This window comes from Colias philodice, chromosome 23 (genome assembly GCF_061535455.1).
Source record: "Colias philodice isolate Cphi_HAF_F1 chromosome 23, ilColPhil1 Martin Lab GWU primary, whole genome shotgun sequence".
Taxonomy (NCBI): Eukaryota; Metazoa; Arthropoda; class Insecta; order Lepidoptera; family Pieridae; genus Colias; species Colias philodice.
Genome location: NC_143108.1, coordinates 3,155,423 through 3,177,501, shown reverse-complemented (window position 1 = coordinate 3,177,501; position 22,079 = coordinate 3,155,423). Strand labels below are relative to the sequence as shown.

Genomic DNA, 22,079 nt, shown 5'->3' with positions numbered 1-22,079 from the left:
ATCGTTACACGACCAGCCCCCCTAGACAAGTGGCTTTCTATTAGCGTAAAGTTCAATAGAATAGATTATGAATGTATGAGATTGACGTAATCAATCGTCGTCGTCGTCGTAATCAAACGTCAATCTCATACATTCTTAATCTATTCTATTGAACTTTACGCTAATAGAAAGCCACTTATCTAGGGGGGCTGGATATAATTTAAATTAAGAGATAGATATTTTGCGATTAAAGATTTGAGCTAAGTACTTTATTTTTCAAAAATATGGCATTTAATCTGTAAATTAGGAAATCAAATACGGGACATCGCTTTCTGGCGATAAAATTATCTAAAATTATAAAATTATAAATTATCCAAATAAAAACAGACATAATTATTTTCAATAGTTTATTGCTCTATTACGTAGTTACGTTAATATATTTCATAGCTTTTTTCATTTTCTTCTTCTTCATATATTGACGCAGTTTCCGTCTTATACGTTCTTTGATTTTTTCAATAGATTGTCCTTTTGTTGTTTTCAAATCTGGATAATTTCTCGCTATTGTATGCAAAACGTGGGATAAAGTTGTTTCTGTAGCAAATTCTACATGTCGGGCCCTCTGAAATGAGATTCATTAAAAGTTAAAACAAGTCATTATAAGTTTTAAAGAATGTATTTTAGAAGCCTGCGAGGTTGTTCCAATTATATAATTACATTTTTTACTTATTAAGATAGTAATTATAAATTAAATATATACTTATATGTTACCTGTAAAACGTTTAAATATTAATTATCTTCTACAATCTACTTAATAAAAATGTGTTGCTAAGCGAAAACTCGAGAACGGCTCGACCAATTTGGATAATATTTTGTTGAAATTTGTTATTTAGAAAACACCAAAACGGGGCAATATGGCAGAACAATGACAAAAGATCTCATAGAATTTAACAAAAATATATGAAGTTTTTCTGGATAATTACATTTTATACTACATAATAAAACCCGGGACGGAGAGATGTTGTTAAAATATTATTCTTACTAATGGAATAAGTGCTAAGTGAATATAAACACAGATTATAAAACTGAGTAAGTTTACTTTTTTTCATAAAAAGGTAATTTTAATTGAATACGATTCCTGCACTTCTATGAAAAAATTCACTTTTTGACATTTGGAAACTAAGAAGAGTTATCTTATAATATAAAAAAACGAAGCGTGTGCCGGGCACACGTGTCAGAAGTGAAACTTCTTTGGCATGATTCAAAGATACCAAAATCGTCGCCTTACTCCACGACGGTATTGCCATGATGCGACCTTGAAATTTTACACTCAACGCGCCTAAAAAAATTTCACTTCAAAAACATCTTATACATACCCGAATATTTGAATTGTTAAATATAACATCAGAAGTTTCTGAAGTGTTACCCTGAAAGTAATAATAATTGATATTATTGTAGAGTTTTTGTTACTGGATAATTTTCGTAATGACTAGACCCATTTTGAAATTCATTAATTTTTTTCGTTACAGCTTATGTCTCATAAGGCAATAAAAATAATAATCTGCTACTTATATTTTGGAAAAAAGAATTGGAGTTATAATTTTTTTTATCAGAAAATAAACATATTAATTTTAGTTCTAGTTTATGTTTGCTCCAATAATATAATATTTCATGCTAGTTGCGTGAAGTGGATTTTTTGTACTTTCATTCCGTTATAAAGGTGGGAAAATTTTCTTAATTAATGTTTAATTTTTAAGAATTATAACATAATTATTAAAATGGCAGTATAAAATAACTTTTCGATAATATAATTCCCAAATGTGGTATTTGCTAGTAGAGTGATGAAGAAATATAGTTTATATATTTGATTTATCATTTCTCTATATTAATAAATATTTAAAGAAATAAAAAAAATGTTTTAATTTATAATTCTGTGTCTATACATTCGTTTGTTAAACTGAAATGTATGCTGTATAATGGCTGTATACATGTATTTCAGAAACGTTGTCGAATGTTTTCAAAAGCAACTTTTGTTTGCTTTACATTTTTTTACTGTTTTCTAACGACTATATTTCTTAGACGCAACTTGATTTGATACTTTGTGGTAAAATTAATTTCATAGAATGAGGTATCTTTATTAAAGTCATAGTTCTCGTTCCCGTAGGATTTCTGGAATAAAACCCGAGTTCGATGATTCTTTTTTTAGTTGAAAACTGGCTCTTTGCTTGTTCTATATTTAAATTTTTGTTAAAAAATAATTATTGTAAAAGTTATAGTATATAAGTAGTATTTGTATACGTAGTATATTATTATTAGTCTGTGGTAGTATGTAAATTCGATGAGCAGTTATTCCTTGATTTTCAATAAAATATGTCCAACAGAACTTTCATTTTATTTTTTTTTTTTTTTTTATTTTTTTTTATTTATTTCAGAACCAAAGACACATATACATATTATCACAATACTCTGCCAAACTGTAAAACAGTTTGTTGGCAGATGTAGCTCCATTTTACAAAATATGTACTTCCATTTTACTTATAAAACACTACAATTTAATTTAACACTTTGATATTCTAACAGCTAACAATGTTACATTTCAACGGCCACAGATCATCAACACATCAACTCACTCTCAAATGCATTTAAAAAATATCTTCTTAATTCCTTCCTAATAATTCCATCCTTCCTATCACTTTCCTTAATTTTCATTGGGATTCTATTAAACAGTTTTGGCACTAAGTACTTCCTATGTCTCTGCCCATAGTAGTTACAATAGTGTGGCACTTCTAATACATTTTTAGTTCTTAAGTTATAAGACATTGTTTTATTAATACAGATTTTAAATTCATCATTATGAAATTGTTCCATTGCTATTAACATATTTACCTTCTCATGAACAGGCAGCATCTTGCACTCTACAAACAAATAGTTATAATCATTATTTTTTTTACAGCGGATTTTTACTTTTTCATGTGCTAATATTTTAATAAATTTTAATTGAAGCGCTTTTATTTTATCAAGGTAAGTCTTAAAAGTGCGCCCATAGCTAGCCAATCCATAAGAAAGCAGTGAGTCAGTCAATGCATAGTACACAATATACATAGTGGCCTTATCTAAAATAAAACTAAGATGATGAAATTTAACAAGAACTGCCCTCAGCCTATCCGAAAGATTAAGAATATGAGATTTCCATGAAAAGTATTTATCAATAACTAACCCCAAGTATTTGTATTCTTCCACTAATTCAATATTTTTACAATTACATTTCTTTGCAATATGTAGACATTCATAATTATGACCTAATATTTTTGGCGAATTCATAGTCTTACTATAAGGTGAGCGAATATGTATACATTTTGTTTTATTCATATTGATTATGATTCCATTATCGTGCGCCCATTTTATTATATTTGTAAAGTCATTTTGTATTTTAGCTTCTAATATGTGCATATCTTTATGCGCATAGAGTAGACAAGTATCATCCGCATACATATATATACTGCAATCACGTACTACATTGCACATATTGACGCCATTTTTTAATGTAGTCTAGGAATTAGTTTTATTAACAAGATTGGCTATGTATTAAGTGAATTCACAAATACTCCATCACCACTAGACTGGAACAAATAGAGTTAATGCGATTTCATTTGAGATGAAAAGCATGCAGTTATTTTTATATATAATTATTATCTTTTATTAATTTTAACGCTTCAATAGTTCAGACGAAATTCATTGCATGTTTGATAATTAACAATACAGCTAGTAATTATAACAATGATAATAATTATTATTTACTAGCTGTATTGTGTGGTTTTACTTGCTATAGTATAGCCTATAGACAGCTATCATTCCAGTCATTTACGCTTTTAAACGTAGGAACTTAGGACTTTGTTCATTCCATTGTTATCATCAGTTATGAAGCCCATATTCGTTTTGTGGCTTTCTATAGGGGTTAGGTCAACTTTCACCACTTTGGCATAGATAATAATACAGTACTACAGATAGTATAATAAGTACATACTATCTTAATCTTTCTTAAAGGCGAAAGTTTGTATGGATGTATGGATGTTTGTTACTCTTTCACGTAAAAACTACAGAACCGATTACAATGAAATTTAGCACACTTAAAGAGGGTAACTTGGATTAGCACATAGGATAGGTTTTATCCCGGAAATCCCACGGGAACGGGAACTATGCGGGTTTTCCTTTGAAAACGCGGACGAAGACGCGGGCTGAAATCTAGTACATCATACTTTACTAGACGCTGGCAAAGTATATTGAAATTCAAATCGTTTATTCATCATAAATACAATTAAATACATAATCATTATCTTAATTATTAATAAATCCTATAAAAAAATATACAAAGATATTATAATAGAACCTGTTGATTAAGATATGAACTGCAGGCTTACACTAAGACAGCTTGTAAGTTGTATCGTAGGCCTGCAACCCTTCCTAATTGCAAATAAGGTAAGTGGTACTCATTAAAGGTATTAAAAATTGTCTGATATTATCAATTAAAATTACGTATACATAAAAAATTATATTAATTATGTTCCTTTCCGTTTTAGTTTATACTTTTACTATGGTGTGTTCCTCAAATAAAGCAGAAGGCATATCTAAAGACTACGCCGCGGCCGTGGGTGCCAAGGGTACCTTACAGGGTCACGTACAATATATCAACTCCTTTTTTGGGCAAATCCTAAAATTTAGAAGCTGATACCGTATTATATCATGGAAATGGTGTAAAGGTTATATTTTGTAGTCATTTATTTTAGATTTCCATTCAATATTGTTTAGAATGAATGTATGTACCGAAGAGAGAATGATTACGTCATTGAAAATTAGCGAGGCTATTGCTTAGGTATTAAAAAAATGCATAGATAGGGTTAAATTTTAATTAGTTAATTAAAACTACGCTGAACGAACGGTTGCAGCAGTTTTCAGAGAGTTTAATAATTTAAAGCTTTCCTGTAAATGGTAATTCTCGGCATGTAAAATTTAATTATGGCGGTAGTGAGATTGTTCATTAGTTAAATAATATCAGAATTAAATAAACGAACCAGAAATACGCTTGATAAAACGAATAGGATAAATGATAATATTATTGTATAGTGTTATTTCAAAACGCATTTTTAAATCAGTTGGTGATGTTTATGAGTCTTTTCATGAATCCCGAAAAACTTTGCAGTACCTGTGGCATGAGTATTAAGGTAGTAGGGGGATATATTTTTGTAAATTTTTTAACAATTTACTTTTATACAATTGTAACAATTCTTTTACCATAAGCAGAGTAACATTTTTTCCTCTTCAGCTAGTTAATTACTGAGAAAGATCGAATTTTGGTTAAATATAGCTGGCTTATGAAATTAATTATTTTTAACCAAAAAAGTTGTTTACGCGAAACGTGTTAGCACGAAAAGCTTCAAATTAATTTCTACTAAAATCAAATAAATATCCTTCCACGTGATTAATTATTCTTTAATTCGATGGCTTAAGGTTTGCAAAAGGAAGGCTTAGGAATTCCTTGAATAGCAATTACTTTAACTTATTTTTGGGAAAATCTTTTCTAAGCGGCAATCTTAAAAACATTGTAAGTAGCAATTTAGTTAAAACATTTTTGTTTTTGTCGGTTTACAGAAATATATTTCTTAGAAATCGACAAGCTATGTACAAAAATCATTTTATATTTAGCGATATTTCTTTAATTTGCCTGCTATAAATTGTCAGGCGCAAACAATTGTGATCTATAGCTCGACTGGGCATCCATACAAGGGCTATAAACATACCTCTGTGAATTATAAAATGTAAAGAGCAGTAGTATTTTGTCTATTTAAATAATTTTCAAATTCATCTTTATTATTCTTCAATACATATTATTGAAGTTAATTCAATCGTTTCATTCGCTTCTTAAATTTCCATGAAATGGTAAATGGAAAACTATTTCGTTGAACTAAGAAAGGAAATTGAAATCGCAGGGTAAAATATTGTACAATATTTGTTTGTTCGTACTAAAAAGCTTCAAAACTACTTTACATTATTTACATCTTGTCGGAAATAGAAAGATAAATGCATGATATTATTATAATATTTTTTTCTTTTTCGTTCTGTTTTCATCCCGTGTATGCAGCATCATAATATAAAGCTTTTTAGGTATATTAAACTGGCATTTGATAGCACAATGCCATTTGCTTTAAACATATTTTCTTTTTTAGAAAACTAGCGGTCCACCCCGGCTTCGCCCGTGGTACATATGCATAAGAACCATCCTCGTACTTTAAGGAATATTATAAAAAAAAAAATAACGAAATCGGTTCAGCTGTTCTCGAAATTTGCGCTTAGCAACAGAAGCGTTTAATTTTTATATTATAGATACTTAAATAGGACACTTTAATTTAGTAGGTTAATATGCACATAAATTATTATGCCCAAAAATACGATGAGTATCAGGTTCGTATTGCAAAAATATTGCCTCTCATGACCTAAAAGTTATCCAAACCCTTTTATCAAAGGTCATAAAGCTTTGTAGATAAAATCATTGCTTTATACTCGCTTGTGATGTTTATGTGGTACAAACATGGCTTTATTCCCTGGTAGAGGTAGCGATTAAAGATATTTAAGTAGTAAGTACATATTATGAATTTTGTTAAAAAAATGTTTTTTAGAATAATATTCCCTTTGGAAAACAAATGTTTTCTTTTCAGGAGTAATCGTGAAATGTGCGATTAAAGGATAGTATAGTATGATCACAGATAATACCATAATGCTGTATGACTAAGTCTAATTTCTTTTTCTACATTTCAGCATCTATTACACCTTTTTAATCATATTTTGTCGAAATTGTAAGCTATGTTAGATAGTTCACAAGAAAGATCAACCGTTTTATTGCATATCCCATAGGTACATAAAAATTAAAAATATTAACAGTGGTTTATATCCCAGGTTCATAAGTACCTACTTAGAAGCTGAATGTTTAAAGTTGCGTTAGGATTTTGCTCGTAATCAGGTAAATCTAGTTTACTCAGCAGTTAAAAGGAACAATAGTGTTTTGAGTTAACACATAAACTTTGTTCTAATTGCGCCGTGTTTTACTCATTTGTAAGTTTAGTATAGCACACTATGTTACATTTACTGTTACTTTTAAATGTTTTTAGTTTGTCATGTTCAAATGAATTAATTCAGGTGAGATAATATTATGTATCGTTTGGTTCTAATTTTAGGCAGCTATAGCACGATTATAAAGACTATATTTATAGCTTTTGTTTTGTTAATATCGGAATAACTGATAGAAATGTAGATCAAGTTTTTAGAATGAGATTATCTATGTTAAAAAATACTGCAGATTATACCATTCACAAAAATAAATATAATATAAATACATAGTAGTTAGTAGGTCTTGTGATAAAATCTCTCTCTCAAAATTTCGTAATGAATTAATTCTTTATACTACAACTAATGCACTGTAATACTTGTTATTAAGATTTCTATGACTGTAATAAAACAATTAATGTTGACTTTACCAAAAAATGCGTTCAAATTATGGTAATAAAATAATAGGATTTCAAGTTCCTTTTATTTGACTAAATATCACTTTGAATTTTCAATGGTTTTCTTTTTATACTTGAAAATGTTTTATTTAAGAAGGGTTTGGTTACATTGTTTAAAACGTATTAAGCTTTCGTTGTAAATATCTAAAATTAAATTCATTCTTACAGAATGCTTCCGTGTTTAAGGAAAATCAAAACAATGGAGTGGCTTCTTACGTTTCTTTGAGGAATAGCATGGTAAGTAGTCGACCCGATTATTATTTAAATTCTCTGAACTTTTCCTGTACCATTTTTGTAGATTATGTTAATATTTAATAATCTACATCAATACGACGACGCGCGACGTCGAGAAAAAATTGTTCTTTTTTGGACCCTATAAAATGAAAATGGAAAATGTTCGAATAAACTTGTATTAAAATATGTGTAGGTAATAAAAATTCAAATACCAAAAGTTTCATTTAGACATAAATAATAAGATTACTTTCTTTTAAAAACTTTTTCGAAACAAAATATAGATATGAATAAAATCCTTAGTAGTACCTACGTGATACCACAGACCTGGATTCAATTAATTATACAATAAATGGTTGATGTGTTAGTTGAGATAATGAAACTGTAGGTATTAAGAGATACATCATATTGTGTTAACAGCTGCTAATTAATAGCAGAATTGCGAAGCTATAAGTCTATAGATGTATCTACGAGGTATTGAACGATTATATTGAAGTGATTTGATTTTCTAAGAACAGTTGGAAGCGTTAACAGAATTAACGTTAACTGACTGAACTGAAGATAAAGGTGAAAGGAATTTTTTGGGCCTATTTCAGAATGTTTGGATGCAATCAATTGTTAAAAATGTAATCTAGTAGTGATATTCAATCAGTCGGTCTTTTCTGTGAGTTCTCTTAACTGTGGTCTCTTTTATATTAGAATAGTTGAGGTTTCATGCAAAGAAATTCAGTAGATAGGTACTTTAATTTAAAGGATTAGGCTTTAGGCTTTGCCTAATTTTCAATAATGTGAGGTAGAATGAAAAGTAAATAATAAAGAATTATTTTAATAATCAATTGTTTAACGCATCGTTTAGAATTCCATCTTTTGACGCAGAATATTAGACGTAAAGAAGTCGATTCCTGGAAGGAAGATCTTGAATATTTAAAACATAATAAGTACAGCGATATTATCCGGTAAGGGATAAAGGTAAATGGTAAAGCGTGGAGTCGTTTCATTTAAGGGTTCCTTTTGAAAGAAATAGCAATTGTTTCGCGTATGCGTTGAAGCTATTATAATTGGATAGGCGCAAAAAAGTAAGAGATGGGCTTATATTGGCTTGGCTTATCATATACGATGAAGTATTGAAGTAACATGAAGATTGATAAGCTCAATTGACAATACTCGTCCATTTTACTACATACGAATTTTATAAAAAAAAACCTGGTCATTAACATGATTTTTATTACTTTAATGCATACATTAAAAGAAAATTAAATAAAATAAACGATGAAACAAATTAACAACGTTTGATATACGTTTTCTTCTAACGGCGCATCACATCAAACGAGCATAGAGCTAGAGCAAGAGCATTATTTCGCGATCTTTTAGTGGAAACGAAAACTCGTATTCAGTGTTGTTCAGTATCAGAACATTGCATATAATATTTCGAACGCACTAAGAATAGCGAAAGAATGCTCTACGCTTGTTTACACTAAACTAATTTGACATAGTGGAGTCAGAATGAGCATTTGCTCGTTTGAAATTTTGTGTCAGTGTTTTGGGTCATTTTTAACAGGATGGCGGTTCTACAGGGGTCTTAGTACGCAATGACAAAAAGAAAAATGATGGTCAGAACGCTGATACCGGATACCGATACTGTAATATTTTATATTAGAGAATCTTAACATAAAATATTATAGTATCTTCACCGTGTGTGACGCGCTTAAAACTGGCAGTATGTAGAGCGACGAGTAATTTATATCTTTTAACAACAAACTTCTACATTGTTGCAGATGGTACCAAACAAGACATTCATTGACAAATCAGATAACATCTTACGAATACCGAAACCACTTTACCAAGAAAATAAGAAAAAGAAGATAAAGAAGTCACCGAAGCGGACAGTGCAAAAGATAATAAAGAAGAATAGAATGAAACATAGGCAAATATACGTACAACAAGCTACAAGATCACCAACGATAACAACTGTATACGAAAATCAGGAAAATAATTTCCAATCAGATCAAAGTGAAGATAAATACACAACGGAAGCAAATCAAAGAAGAAGACCTAAAAAGAATTCCAAGGTATTGAGAAATTATATGCCGTTTCAAAAGTTGCAGACGAGAAATATGAGAAGAAATAAAAGAGATACAGAAAGAAGTGACGTATATATCCTTAAAGATTTAGATGAAATTGAATTCCTTGGTAGTGATAAGGATTATGATGTTGTTAATGCACACGTTAAAAACTATTGGTAGTAACAAAAACATAATAATTGGATAGATAATAATTAAGGTATTCAGGGCAAAATAAAACGAAGTATTATAATGTAAAGCTTTTATTTCTATTTATAAAACAAATAATGTTACAATAAAATATAACATCTTATAAATTAAAAGAATAGATTCTATTTACAAAAACTTATAAAGTTTACACTTATTCGTACCTTTTGGTACTCGAGTATAGTAACAACAAAAAAATATTTATAAGGCTTCTTATTGTACACATTGAAAAATATTCTGTACGTCGTTTCTAAGCATATTATTTTTGAAAAAAAAGAACGGATTTCAGTGAATTCGTTACCGATAATAGCATTGTCTGAATTCGCAATATTTTCAATAACAATGAAAAATATTACGTATAATTATAACAATATGCGGGGAGTTACAATAGCAATATAAAATTGGCACTTTTATTATGTGAAACAACCCTTACAAATAGTCTAGAATGTTGCTTAATTTTGGCACCTTTAAGACTTCTACGAGTATATTTAATATGACTTAAATTTGCAATATATGATTACTGGTAACCTGAGCATTAATAAACATTTGTTAACAGGATAGAAAATATTGAAAGAGAATTATGTACATTCTGCAGCCAATTTTACTTGAATTCACGTACGCAAATAGATAATTACGAATCACAACTAGTTGTGAGTGTATTTTAAACATTGTACGGCATTACTTTATAATGATTGACACAGAGTCAGTATTATCTAAGTATTACCTAAGCAGGTGAGTTAAGTGGTTAAAAGTTACCAAGCAAAGCGAAGATGCGAGTAGACTTTATAAAATGCACGTTTATTGAACACAGAATGGAGCATGCTTGTTAACATTAAAATACTTACAAAAAAATGTATAGCAAAAGAGAAATAATAGAAGTATCTACAAATGTTGTAGACAGTATAATGTTATGTGTATTATTTTAATAATTGGGTAGAAATTACAAACGTCATATCTGCTATAATATACTTTGTATAACGGTAAAAATAAGTGCAAGCGTCTCAGTGTGAACGGAATACAGATTATGTGATATTGTTCGCATATTAGTGTCCTAATTTTCATTAAATGTATATAATTAATGTCCTTGGATTTCACTCAATATTTAAATTAGTGACACACTTAGAGCAAAAGATACCTATAGCATAGTTGTTTTCATAAAATACATATTACTAGTATTATTTATTTCACGAAAAATGATCTACCTCAGGTATTCATATTTTTTTGTATTAATTAAAATTTTACATAATTATGTAAATGCCCATTGGACTATCATTGCGAATTTTCTATAAAATTTAGGATACAATTTTTTTTATCGTAAATATTTAAAGGAATTTTGATGATTTTTTTTTCTATTTTTCAAATACGAGTCAAAGAAGATGAATTCTCATTTCCATTATAATATAAATCAAAAATGCTAGTCAAAGAATGCTTCAACGTGGATTAGATCACGTTCACACTAAGAAAGTAGAGAAATTATTATGTCAGAAGTGTTGAAGAGTTGAATAATAGAAGATATAATACCGCTCTAATAATTCATTCGTAATATTGTTATATGATAAATCTTAATTTTAGTATATGAATTGATATGTATTACTGTATTATGATATTATAGTACCTATGAGTTATAACACATTTATAGGTATGCAATAAATATTACAAGCAAACTGCATATAGTTTTGTGGGCCGTTTAATTTGAAACTGAGTACGTTCCTATTATGTACCAAATTGGACTAAGAGACTGGAAGTGGCCCAAATTCCAAAGTATTTTTACTGTCATACAATTTTCTCTAGCATTGACTGTAACTAATAACTACCTAGTTGTTGAGGTTGTTAAGATAATTTGTATGTGACACGCCTGTCAACAAAGCTTCTAACGATGGCATATTTTGGACAAACGGAATATTAATTAAATAGCTGTCTTATTTCTGTCCCCGCCCGCCTCTTTCTCAACAAAAATTATTCTTAGGGCCGATTTTTCAATGCTTGGTTAAAACTTATCCGTCCAATAAGGTTAAAAACACAATAATGTCAAAATGTCACGTAAACTGTGAAAAACGGGCAATTAGAATACGTTTTTAAAATGGTAGTTTTATACATTACTAGCGGTCCGCCCCGGCTTCGCCCGTGGTACATAATATTTCCGTTTTCTCTACATAAGAACCATCCTCGTACTTCAAGGAATATAATAAAAAAAGAATTATCGAAATCGGTTCAGCCGTTCTCGAGTTATGCGCTTACCAACACATTTTGCGATTAATTTTTATATATAAGATTCGACGAATATGTTTTAACCAAGGATTGAAAAATCAGCCCTTAGAATATAAAACTAAACTTGAAAAAAATCTTTATTAAGATACTAGCGGTCCGCCCCGGCTTCGCCCGTGGTACATTTTTACGTTTTCTCTACATAAGAACCATCCTCGTACTTCAAGGAATATAATAAAAAAAGAATTATCGAAATCGGTTCAGCCGTTCTCGAGTTATGCGCTTACCAACACATTTTGCGATTCATTTTTATATATAAGACTAGCGGTCCGCCCCGGCTTCGCCCGTGGTACATATTTACGTTTTCTCTACATAAAAACCATCCTCGTACTTCAAGGAATATAATAAAAAAAGAATTATCGAAATCAGTTCAGCCGTTCTCGAGTTATGCGCTTACCAACACATTTTGCGATTCATTTTCACTACATAGTATAAAACAAAGTCGCTTTCCCTGTCCCTATGTCCCTATGTCCCTTTGTACGCTTAAATCTTTGAAACTACGCAACGGATTTTGATGCGGTTTTTTTTAATAGATAGAATGATTCAAGAGGAAGGTTTATATGTATAATAAGATCCATTAAGTAGTGGAGAAGTACTGTTATTTTTGAGGTTTCTAATGTGATGTCGTAAAAAATTACATTTATTCCGCTTACATTGCAAACGCAGGCTGAACCCTACGAGTTTTATCAAAATAATGTACTAAGTATTATACACATTGAAAAGGTCTACAGAAAAGTCCGCGATGGTATATGTCTATCTCTTATGGATAACCCACAATAACTTTTTTTTGTCATTTACTTTTTACGACAATAATGGCTAATTTTCGAAGCGATTTTAACCAATACAGCATTAATCCTTAACCAATTAAATACCATGGATACATTGTTCATTTAAGGGCGCGTATAAAGTCAAATCACCAATCAACTTTTAGTTGATACGTGTAATATTCAAGACCAAATATAAAAAATAAAATATATGTAAAACTTGATGATATTTTCGATTATATTGTCAGATCAAAAACATAAAATATTGAAATTGACTCGATAGAAAAAATTCACGAAGTTACCTCTAAATTTCACACTTTTACGTTTTTTACTGGACATGGTAATACTTATTATGATTTTTTTTTCATAAACAATTATATTAAAACATTTGCAAGATATTTGTGAGAGCATTTTGTGTAATTACTTTTAGTTTTGGTTTAATCACGATAAAACACTTTTGGCGCTTACTATATTTTTAATTACGCAAGAAATCATCTTCCATCGCACGTTCCGGGAGCTAAAAACATAATTCTATTTCATACATCAGACGCTATCGCTCCGTTGAGACGAGTAGACCACGCTAAAATTGCTGCGCCGTGTTTTATAATTACGCCGAATATTGATTTGTTGAAAATGGTAAACAACAAAATGAAAAGACTTAAGAAACGAGAACTAAAGAAGATTCAAATTGAAAAGATAACTAAATGTCGAAGGTAATAATGTATATAGGTAATGTATAATATAATAGTATTGTTATAATATTAATAAATAATAATTATAATATAAAAAGATAAGTCTTGATTTACCTATTTGAGAAAGTTTAGTTTCTGTAAAATAATTTCCGCGGGCTGAGTATTGACGCGATAGCAGCAGCAACTATAGATAGGTAAATAAAATTCATAGTGGTACCTAATTCTTACAGTCGCGGTGCAATCAATCAAGTCAAGAAAGATTTATATTATTATTATTACTATAGGCAGATCCTATGTTCGCTCCAGTAAATAATAATATAAATAATATGTAAACCGGTTGTGAATAGTACATATATATTATATTTACAATCTGTATTAGATAATCATACATAACATCTATACATAGGTATAACAAATTCGTACGAAAGTCAAAACTGTACTTACTTACATTGAATAGGTATTTTTTTATAATATACATAAATAAAATAAATAAATAAATAAATAAAGCTTTTATTAATTCCTTTTCTTATATCTAATTACAAATTTTGTTGTTAGTGTGGTTAGTATTAACATTATTCTTATTTCTCTATAACAATTCTATTTTTTAAATATTACATTAAGTGTTAGTTAATTAGTCTTTATAATTGTAATAGTATGTAATTAAATATAATAAGGACCGCTTTTTGCGGTAAAAGCCTCCTCCAATTTCTTCCACTCATCCCTGTTCTTAGCTAATCTAGTCCAAAGGGCACCTGCATGATTTTTGATATCATCACTCCATCGTGTGATTGGTCTTCCCCTCTTACGCTTTTTATAAAAAGGTGTCCAATTTATTACCGAATGTGACCATCTGTCATCTCTCAATCTGCACAGGTGACCTGCCCATTTCCACTTCAATTTACATACATATCTTACTGCATCTTGAGCTTTCGTTCTTTTTCTTATATCACTATTTCGTATTCTATCCTTAAGTTTAATATTCAAAAAGCTTCGTTCCATGCCTCGTTGGCAGATGCTAATTCTGTTTAAATGCTTTTTTGCAAGGGGCCATGTTTGACATGCATACGTTAGGCAAGGTGTAAGACATATGTCCATGGCTTTAGCTTTTAGTGGAATTGGTATTTGTCCTTTGAAAATCTCTTTCATAGCCCAATATTTATTCCATGTTTGCTTGACTCTTCTTTCTATTTCTTTTTCGTTGCATAGCTTAAATGAGATAAGATGTCCGAGGTAAATGTAGTCTTCAACATATTCTATAGGAGTTTCATTTATTGTGACTTGTAACTGGTGGCTGTTTGTTATAATCTTAGTTTTTTCCTGGTTTATATTTAAACCTGCTTTTTTGCTATATTTATTTAGCGATTCTATCATTGTTTGCAATTCTCTTACATTTTCTGACAACAGAACTATATCGTCTGCAAATCTCAGGTGCGATAAATATCGTCCATTGATTTTGAGACCATATGACTCCCAATTTAGCTGGCTGAAGATATATTCCAGTACAGATATAAACAGTTTTGCTGAAAGTGGATCCCCTTGTTTAACACCACGGTTAATCTTGAATGTTGGTCCTTGTATATCTAATTTTACTCTAGCATAGCTGTTTTCATATATTGTTTTTATAATTGATATGTATGTGTCGTTGACACCTTGAGCTTTTAATGCTTTCCATATAGTACTATGTAAAATAGAGTCAAATGCTTTTGCATAGTCAATAAAGCATATATATAAGGGCTGGTTGAATTCTTTATATTTTTCTATTAACTGTTTTACTGTATGTATATGGTCAATTGTAGACATTCCTTTCATAAAGCCCGCTTGTTCAATGGGTTGTTTGTCATCTAAGATATATGTCAGTCTTCTTAGCAGAGTTGAGGTAAATACTTTATATATGCATGGAATTAAACTAATCGGTCTGTAGTTACTTATAAATTTAGGGTCTCCTTTTTTGTATAATAATATTATATCTGAGCATAGCCATTGTTTTGGAAATTCTATTCTCTGTAGAACGAGGTTGAATAAATTTGTCAGAGGTTTTACTATGTGTGGTTGGCTCGCTATGATCATCTCATTTGTTATACCACCGGGGCCGGGGCTTTTTCCTGATTTGAGCTTTTTAATAGAAAGTTCCACTTCACATTCTAGGAAGGGCGGGACATCATCAAACTTTTTGTTATATTGTTTTTTATTGGTCATAAAATTTTGCAACGTTTTACTTGGCTCTTGATTCGTACTACTATATAAGTTTTTGTAAAACGATGTGGCAACATCCAGTAATTCCTTTCTGTGTGTGGTAACAGAGCCTGTGGGGGTGCTTAGATGTGTCATTAATTGTTTGGTTCTCTCTAGAACTTTGTTCGCTTTTTTTATTCCACCTGTTTGTTTTAAATGATTTTGAAATATTTTTAATCTATAATTTTTTAAATTTTCTTTGATTTTTTTATTAATAGTTCTGTATAGATGTGTTAGTTTTATTTTTTCTTCTCGGGTTTTATTAGTTTTATTTCTTAATGTATGTTTCTGTTGTTTTAATTGAATGATATCCTCAGTAATTATTTGACATTTTCGTGTGGTTTTAGAGTTTACGTTTGGTTTTTTCAAACATTTCAGCATATTTTTTTCAATATCGTCATAGAGGCTCTGTACTGAATCATATTGTCCCAGACATAGATTAAATTTATTTTTTAATGCATCATAATCAATATTTCTTGTTGTAAATTGTGAATAACGTGAACGCGATAATTTCCTTGATTTGGTACATAGTGTCATTCTTACCATGCGGTGGTCACTTGGGTGTATAACTCGGCTTAACACACTCAAATCACTCACATTTCTATGTATATTAGTAATGATAAAGTCAATTTCATTTTTTACTTTATTATTGGGTGCCATCCATGTCCATTTTAAACTGTTTGGTTTTTTATAGATTGTATTTAATATCTTAAATTTATATTGAAAACAAAAATCCATTAGACGTTGGCCTCTACTATTCCTTTTGCCATAACCGTATATGCCTCTAATCATTTCCTCGTTATCCTCTGTTTGACCAATTTTTGCGTTGAAGTCGCCCATAATTATAATTTTTTTGTTACATTGAGATATTGCGTTTTCTAAGTCAGAATAAAATGTTACTAGTTCATCTTCACTCGAGCTTTCCGTAGGAGCGTACACTTGTATAATACTGTATAAAGTACACAATATTTTTTATGTATATGTAATGTATATGTACATACAACATATGTATATGTAAATATATAATATATTCATAATCTGTATTACATAGTAATATGTAGTACATATCTATACATAAATATAGTTTTTAGAATTTTTGTATGTCTGTCTGTATGTAAGTCTGGGCTCTAATTTTGGTGCAGATATAGTTTGAGACCTGAGAAAGGTCATAGGATGAGTTTTATCCCGTAAATAAAAAAAACTGTCTGTGTTTGTCTGTTTGTTTGTACACGCTAATCTCCGGAACTACTGGACGGATTTGAATGAAAGTTATTTTGTTGTGTAGGTACTATTATATTATCCGGGAAATATAAAATAATAATTTATTTTGAAAACTGAAACACCTGATGCAGAACCGCAACAGACCACCTAAACTATAGATTCATTTGAGAAAGTTTATCCAGGCGAGTTTGGATATTATTATTTGTGTAAATTCTGTAAATTCGTTTCCGCGAGTTGAGTATTCATGCGACGATATTTATAGATACCTACATTCATAGTGGGTACCTACAATTTACAAAGACACTTTTTATACTTAGTTATGTAGGTACCTAATTCCTACGGTCGCCTTGCAAATGCAATCAATCAAATTGACCCTGTTTGAAAGTAATTTACTAATTTCACAGAACAATTTTAAATTTGGAAAATGTGGACCCTCACTCTCAACCTGTGTCTACTGACTATTGCCACGCAGAAAAAAATACTCCAGAAAGGTACCTGCTAAAGTTACCAGCTCTCGATAAAATAATACGTAAATTTCGAAGAACTTTGTAATATTTTATAAAGGATAATTTTTATTTTTATTTTTAGAATAATTGCTGAGTCGAAAAATGTCGTACAATCTAATAGTCCATTGAATAAAAAGTTCTAGAGTGCGTGAGTTAGTAACGTAAGATGTTTCTTCGGAAACATGTCAAGAGTCCCTAGGTAATAAACATACTAAAACCCCGGGCCACTAGGAGGAGCCCCGGAGTGGGGGGAGGGGGAAAATGGGTCCATTTTTTCATTTTTCGCTTAAATCTCAAAAACGGTACATGTTAGAGAAAAACTTTCAAGGAAAAGTTGAAAGGCCATAAAATTATCTACAAGTTGTACCTGAATCATTTTTTCCTATATCCTACCGTTTCTGAGTTATACGCAGTAAAACATGATTTTGGCTCAAACAATTTCCACATCAATCGATCAAAAAATATTTCTTTCTTCCAAAAAACTCAAAAGTGCAACTTGTGACCAGTACTGATAGATTGCTCTTAATTAGGTCTATAATTGGTAAAATAAACACATTCCTCCATGGAAGCCTTTAGGAGGAATCGATTGTCAAAATATTATATTATGGTAGTTTGAGTTACTGAACTTGATCTTTTTATTTTTTTCTTCCAAAAAACTCATAAGTGCAACTTGTGACCGGTACAGATAGATTGCTCATAATTGGGTCTATCATTGATAAAAATACCAGATTCCACCATGGAGGCCTTTAGGAGGTATTGAATTTTATTAGGGTAGTTACGATACATGAACTTTTTAACTAACTACCCTAATAAAATTCAATTCCCCGTAAACACCTCCATGGTGGAATCTGGTATTTTTATCAATGATAGACCTAATTATGAGCAATCTATCTGTACCGGTCACAAGTTGCACTTTTGAGCTTTTTGGAAGAAAAAAAATAAAAAGTTCATGTATCGTAACTACCCTGATAAAATTCAATTCCCCGTAAACGCCTCCGTGGTGGAATCTGGTATTTTTAGCAATGATAGACCTAATTATGAGCAATCTATTTGTACCGGTCACAAGTTGCACTTTTGAGTTTTTTGGAAGAAAAAAATAAAAAGATCAAGTTCAGTAACTCAAACTGCCCTAATATAATATTTTGACAATCGATTCCTCCTAAAGGCTTCCATGGAGGAATGTGTTTATTTTACCAATTATAGACCTAATTAAGAGCAATCTATCAGTACTGGTCACAAGTTGCACATTTGAGTTTTTTGGAAGAAAGAAATATTTTTTGATCGATTGATGTTGAAAATTTGAAATTGTTTGAGCCAAAATCATGTTTTACTGCGTATAACTCAGAAACGGTAGGATATAGGAAAAAATGATTCAGGTACAACTTGTAGATAATTTTATGGCCTTTCAATTTTTCCTTGAAAGTTTTTCTCTAACATGTACCGTTTTTGAGATTTAAGCGAAAAATGAAAAAATGGACCCATTTCCCCCCTCCCCCCACTCCGGGGCTCCTCCTAGTGGCCCGGGGTTTTAGTATGTTTATTACCTAGGGACTCTTGACATGTTTCCGAAGAAACATCTTACGTTACTAACTCACGCACTCTAGACCCCCCTTGGAGGGACTCATTTAATGGACTATAACCAAATTAATCAAAATAAAGTTCTGGAGGAATGTGTGTCGTCGACTGCGTATGTTTATTTAAAAATAGTATCTATACTCGCTATTTCTACAGACTTTTTTTACGGATTCGTGCTCTATACTGTTTCCCTAATATTGTTTTTTTTTATATATTACATACAGACAGTTTTTTTATTGTTTTATAATATGTATAGATTATCATTAATAATTATAAACAAATAATAATAAAAAGACATATTACATAATTTGTGATGATTTCAACTTCACTGTTTTATACAATTATTTTAGACAACATACCTACTAACTACCGAAAATACGCGTTGAACGAGCGAAGAATATTGTGTATAATTTAGCGTGCGATGAACTTTACGTACGTTGGATGAGCCGGGTGTATGAGGGTATTGTGAGGGCGCGCGGCATGGCGCGTAATGTGCGGGGCTTAATCGTAGAATTATCTGGCTTTATACGCCCTCTTAATATAGATCTATATGGCCCTTTACACCGTATGATTTGTGAATATTTTCGAAGATATTACAGATTTAAAAAATGCAGGACGTAGCGTTTGCGGCCGCCCGGCTATGTATTTTATACCCGTGCGATGCCGGAGGCCGGAGCGGGCCGCTATATTTTTATACCTATACAACGTTCACAATTTTTCTGTAGTGTATTTAGTATCAGCATTGCACCCGTGCGAAGCCGGGGCGGGTCGCTAGTTATATATAAGAAGATAAAATTCGCATTCGAAATTTTCAGGTTGCAGTTATTGTGTCGACACCTTTTTATTACGGTCATAATATTATGATACGTTGTAGTGGGTAGAGTCCTGGATTATGTATTTTATTTAAAGCTCTACCTATTTTTCAATAAAGTTCTTCCCAGAACTTACCGGTCTGTTTAATCAGAATAAAAACAATACTGAAAAGATTTCACTGTGGTTTTACTGTTTAATTAATTGATGTCTTTTGCCCTTTAACCACTTGAAAGTGTTTAATTATGAAATTTACTTTAATGAACAAGCATTCCAGTCATGACTATTATTCCGGAGAATATTTTCATAGAATTGGCTATTTCTGTTTCGCATAAATCATTTCGAGAAATTCCGTTTAGTTAATATTCGAATCGAAAAGAACAATCCCTAAACGCTTACTGAATAAGTCTTGAGAATTTTTCTTAAGACTTTCGCGGTAAATTACTAATGGAGCGAAATTTTATCCTATACTAGTGGTCCACCCCGGCTTCGCCCGTGGTACACTGATTTAATCACTACGAAAGTTTGTATGTGTGTTGATATGTCGGTGTGTTCATGATAATATCTATAAGTTTGTTGCTCCTTGACATCATTTAAGTTGGGCCGTAACCGTGCACACATTGTTTGGGACCACAGTGTCAAAAGCATTGGTGTTTTGCCAAAGGCCAGGACTGTCTGTGGCATTGAGACTTGAGTAGAGTCCCAATTTATATCATCCCCCTCTACTTTCACAAACTTTCAACCAAAAACAAAATGCTCAAATCACATGGAAAGCTCAATGAAACAAAAAGATCAAATAATATGGAAAGCTCAATTCAACAAAAAGCTCAAATCACATGGAAAGCTCAACGAAACAAAAAGCTCAAATGATATCGAAAGCTCAATTTAACAAAAAGCTCAAATGATATCAAAAGCTTAATTTAACAAAAAGCTCAAATCACATGGAAAGCTCAATGAAACAAAAAGCTCAAATCACATGGAAAGCTCAACTTAACAAAAAGCTCAAATCACATGGAGAGCTCAATTCAACAAAAAGCTCAAATCACATGGAAAGATCAATTCAACAAAAAGCTCAAATCATATCGAAAGCTCAATTTAACAAAAAGCTCAAATTATATCGAAAGCTCAATGAAACAAAAAGCTCAAATCACATGGAAAGCTCAACGAAACAAAAAGCTCAAATGATATCGAAAGCTCAATTTAACAAAAAGCTCAATTTAACAAAAAGCTCAATTTAACAAAAAGCTCAAATCATATCGAAAGCTCAGTTCAACAAAAAGCTCAAATCACATGGAAAGCTCAATGAAACAAAAAGCTCAAATGATATCAAAAGCTCAATTTAACAAAAAGCTCAAATGATATCAAAAGCTCAATTTAACAAAAAGCTCAAATGATATCAAAAGCTCAATTTAACAAAAAGCTCAAATGATATCGAAAGCTCAATGAAACAAAAATCTCAAATCACATGTAAAGCTCAATTCAACAAAAAGCTCAAATCACATGGAAAGCTCAATTCAACAAAAAGCTCAAATCATATCGAAAGCTCAATTTAACAAAAAGCTCAAATTATATCGAAAGCTCAGTGAAACAAAAAGCTCAAATCACATGGAAAGCTCAACGAAACAAAAAGCTCAAATGATATCGAAAGCTCAATTTAACAAAAAGCTCAATTTAACAAAAAGCTCAATTTAACAAAAAGCTCAAATCATATCGAAAGCTCAGTTCAACAAAAAGCTCAAATCACATGGAAAGCTCAATGAAACAAAAAGCTCAAATGATATCAAAAGCTCAATGAAACAAAAATCTCAAATCACATGTAAAGCTCAATGAAAAAAAAAGACGCTTATATTGCTTTAATTATAAGAACAATTGTCATATACATAGATGCTCTATATAATATTATTATGTAAACTAATTAAAATATTAGCATATCTAGTGCGTGGGAGATTTGCATTTAATCCCACATAAGACATAGCGTAATTCGGTC

General features: G+C 30.8%; 2 protein-coding genes across 2 annotated transcripts in view; both read left to right on the top strand.

Moving 5' to 3' along the window:
* The window catches only part of LOC149477918 (uncharacterized), a 600,334-nt gene that overhangs the window by 101,971 nt on the left and 476,284 nt on the right, over positions 1–22,079 (top strand). The window contains exon 2 of the mRNA XM_089710024.1: positions 12,381–12,721. The gene's annotated coding sequence lies outside the window, so the exon portion shown is untranslated. The remainder of the gene's footprint in view (positions 1–12,380; positions 12,722–22,079) is intronic.
* Positions 4,349–10,273, top strand: LOC149477942 (uncharacterized). Its single transcript, XM_089709838.1, has 3 exons — positions 4,349–4,452; positions 7,698–7,766; positions 9,536–10,273. The coding sequence occupies exons 1-3, from the start codon at positions 4,378–4,380 to the stop codon at positions 10,001–10,003; spliced, it is 612 nt and encodes a 203-aa protein (XP_089565964.1). The 5' UTR covers positions 4,349–4,377; the 3' UTR covers positions 10,004–10,273.

Coding starts and splice junctions, on each gene's coding strand:
- LOC149477942 (XM_089709838.1), top strand. CDS start 4,378: ATGAACTGCAGGCTTACACTAAGACAGCTTGTAAGTTGTATCGTAGGC. Junction 4,453..7,697: donor CCTTCCTAATTGCAAATAAG/GTAAGTGGTACT, acceptor TCATTCTTACAG/AATGCTTCCGTGTTTAAGGA. Junction 7,767..9,535: donor TTTCTTTGAGGAATAGCATG/GTAAGTAGTCGA, acceptor ACATTGTTGCAG/ATGGTACCAAACAAGACATT.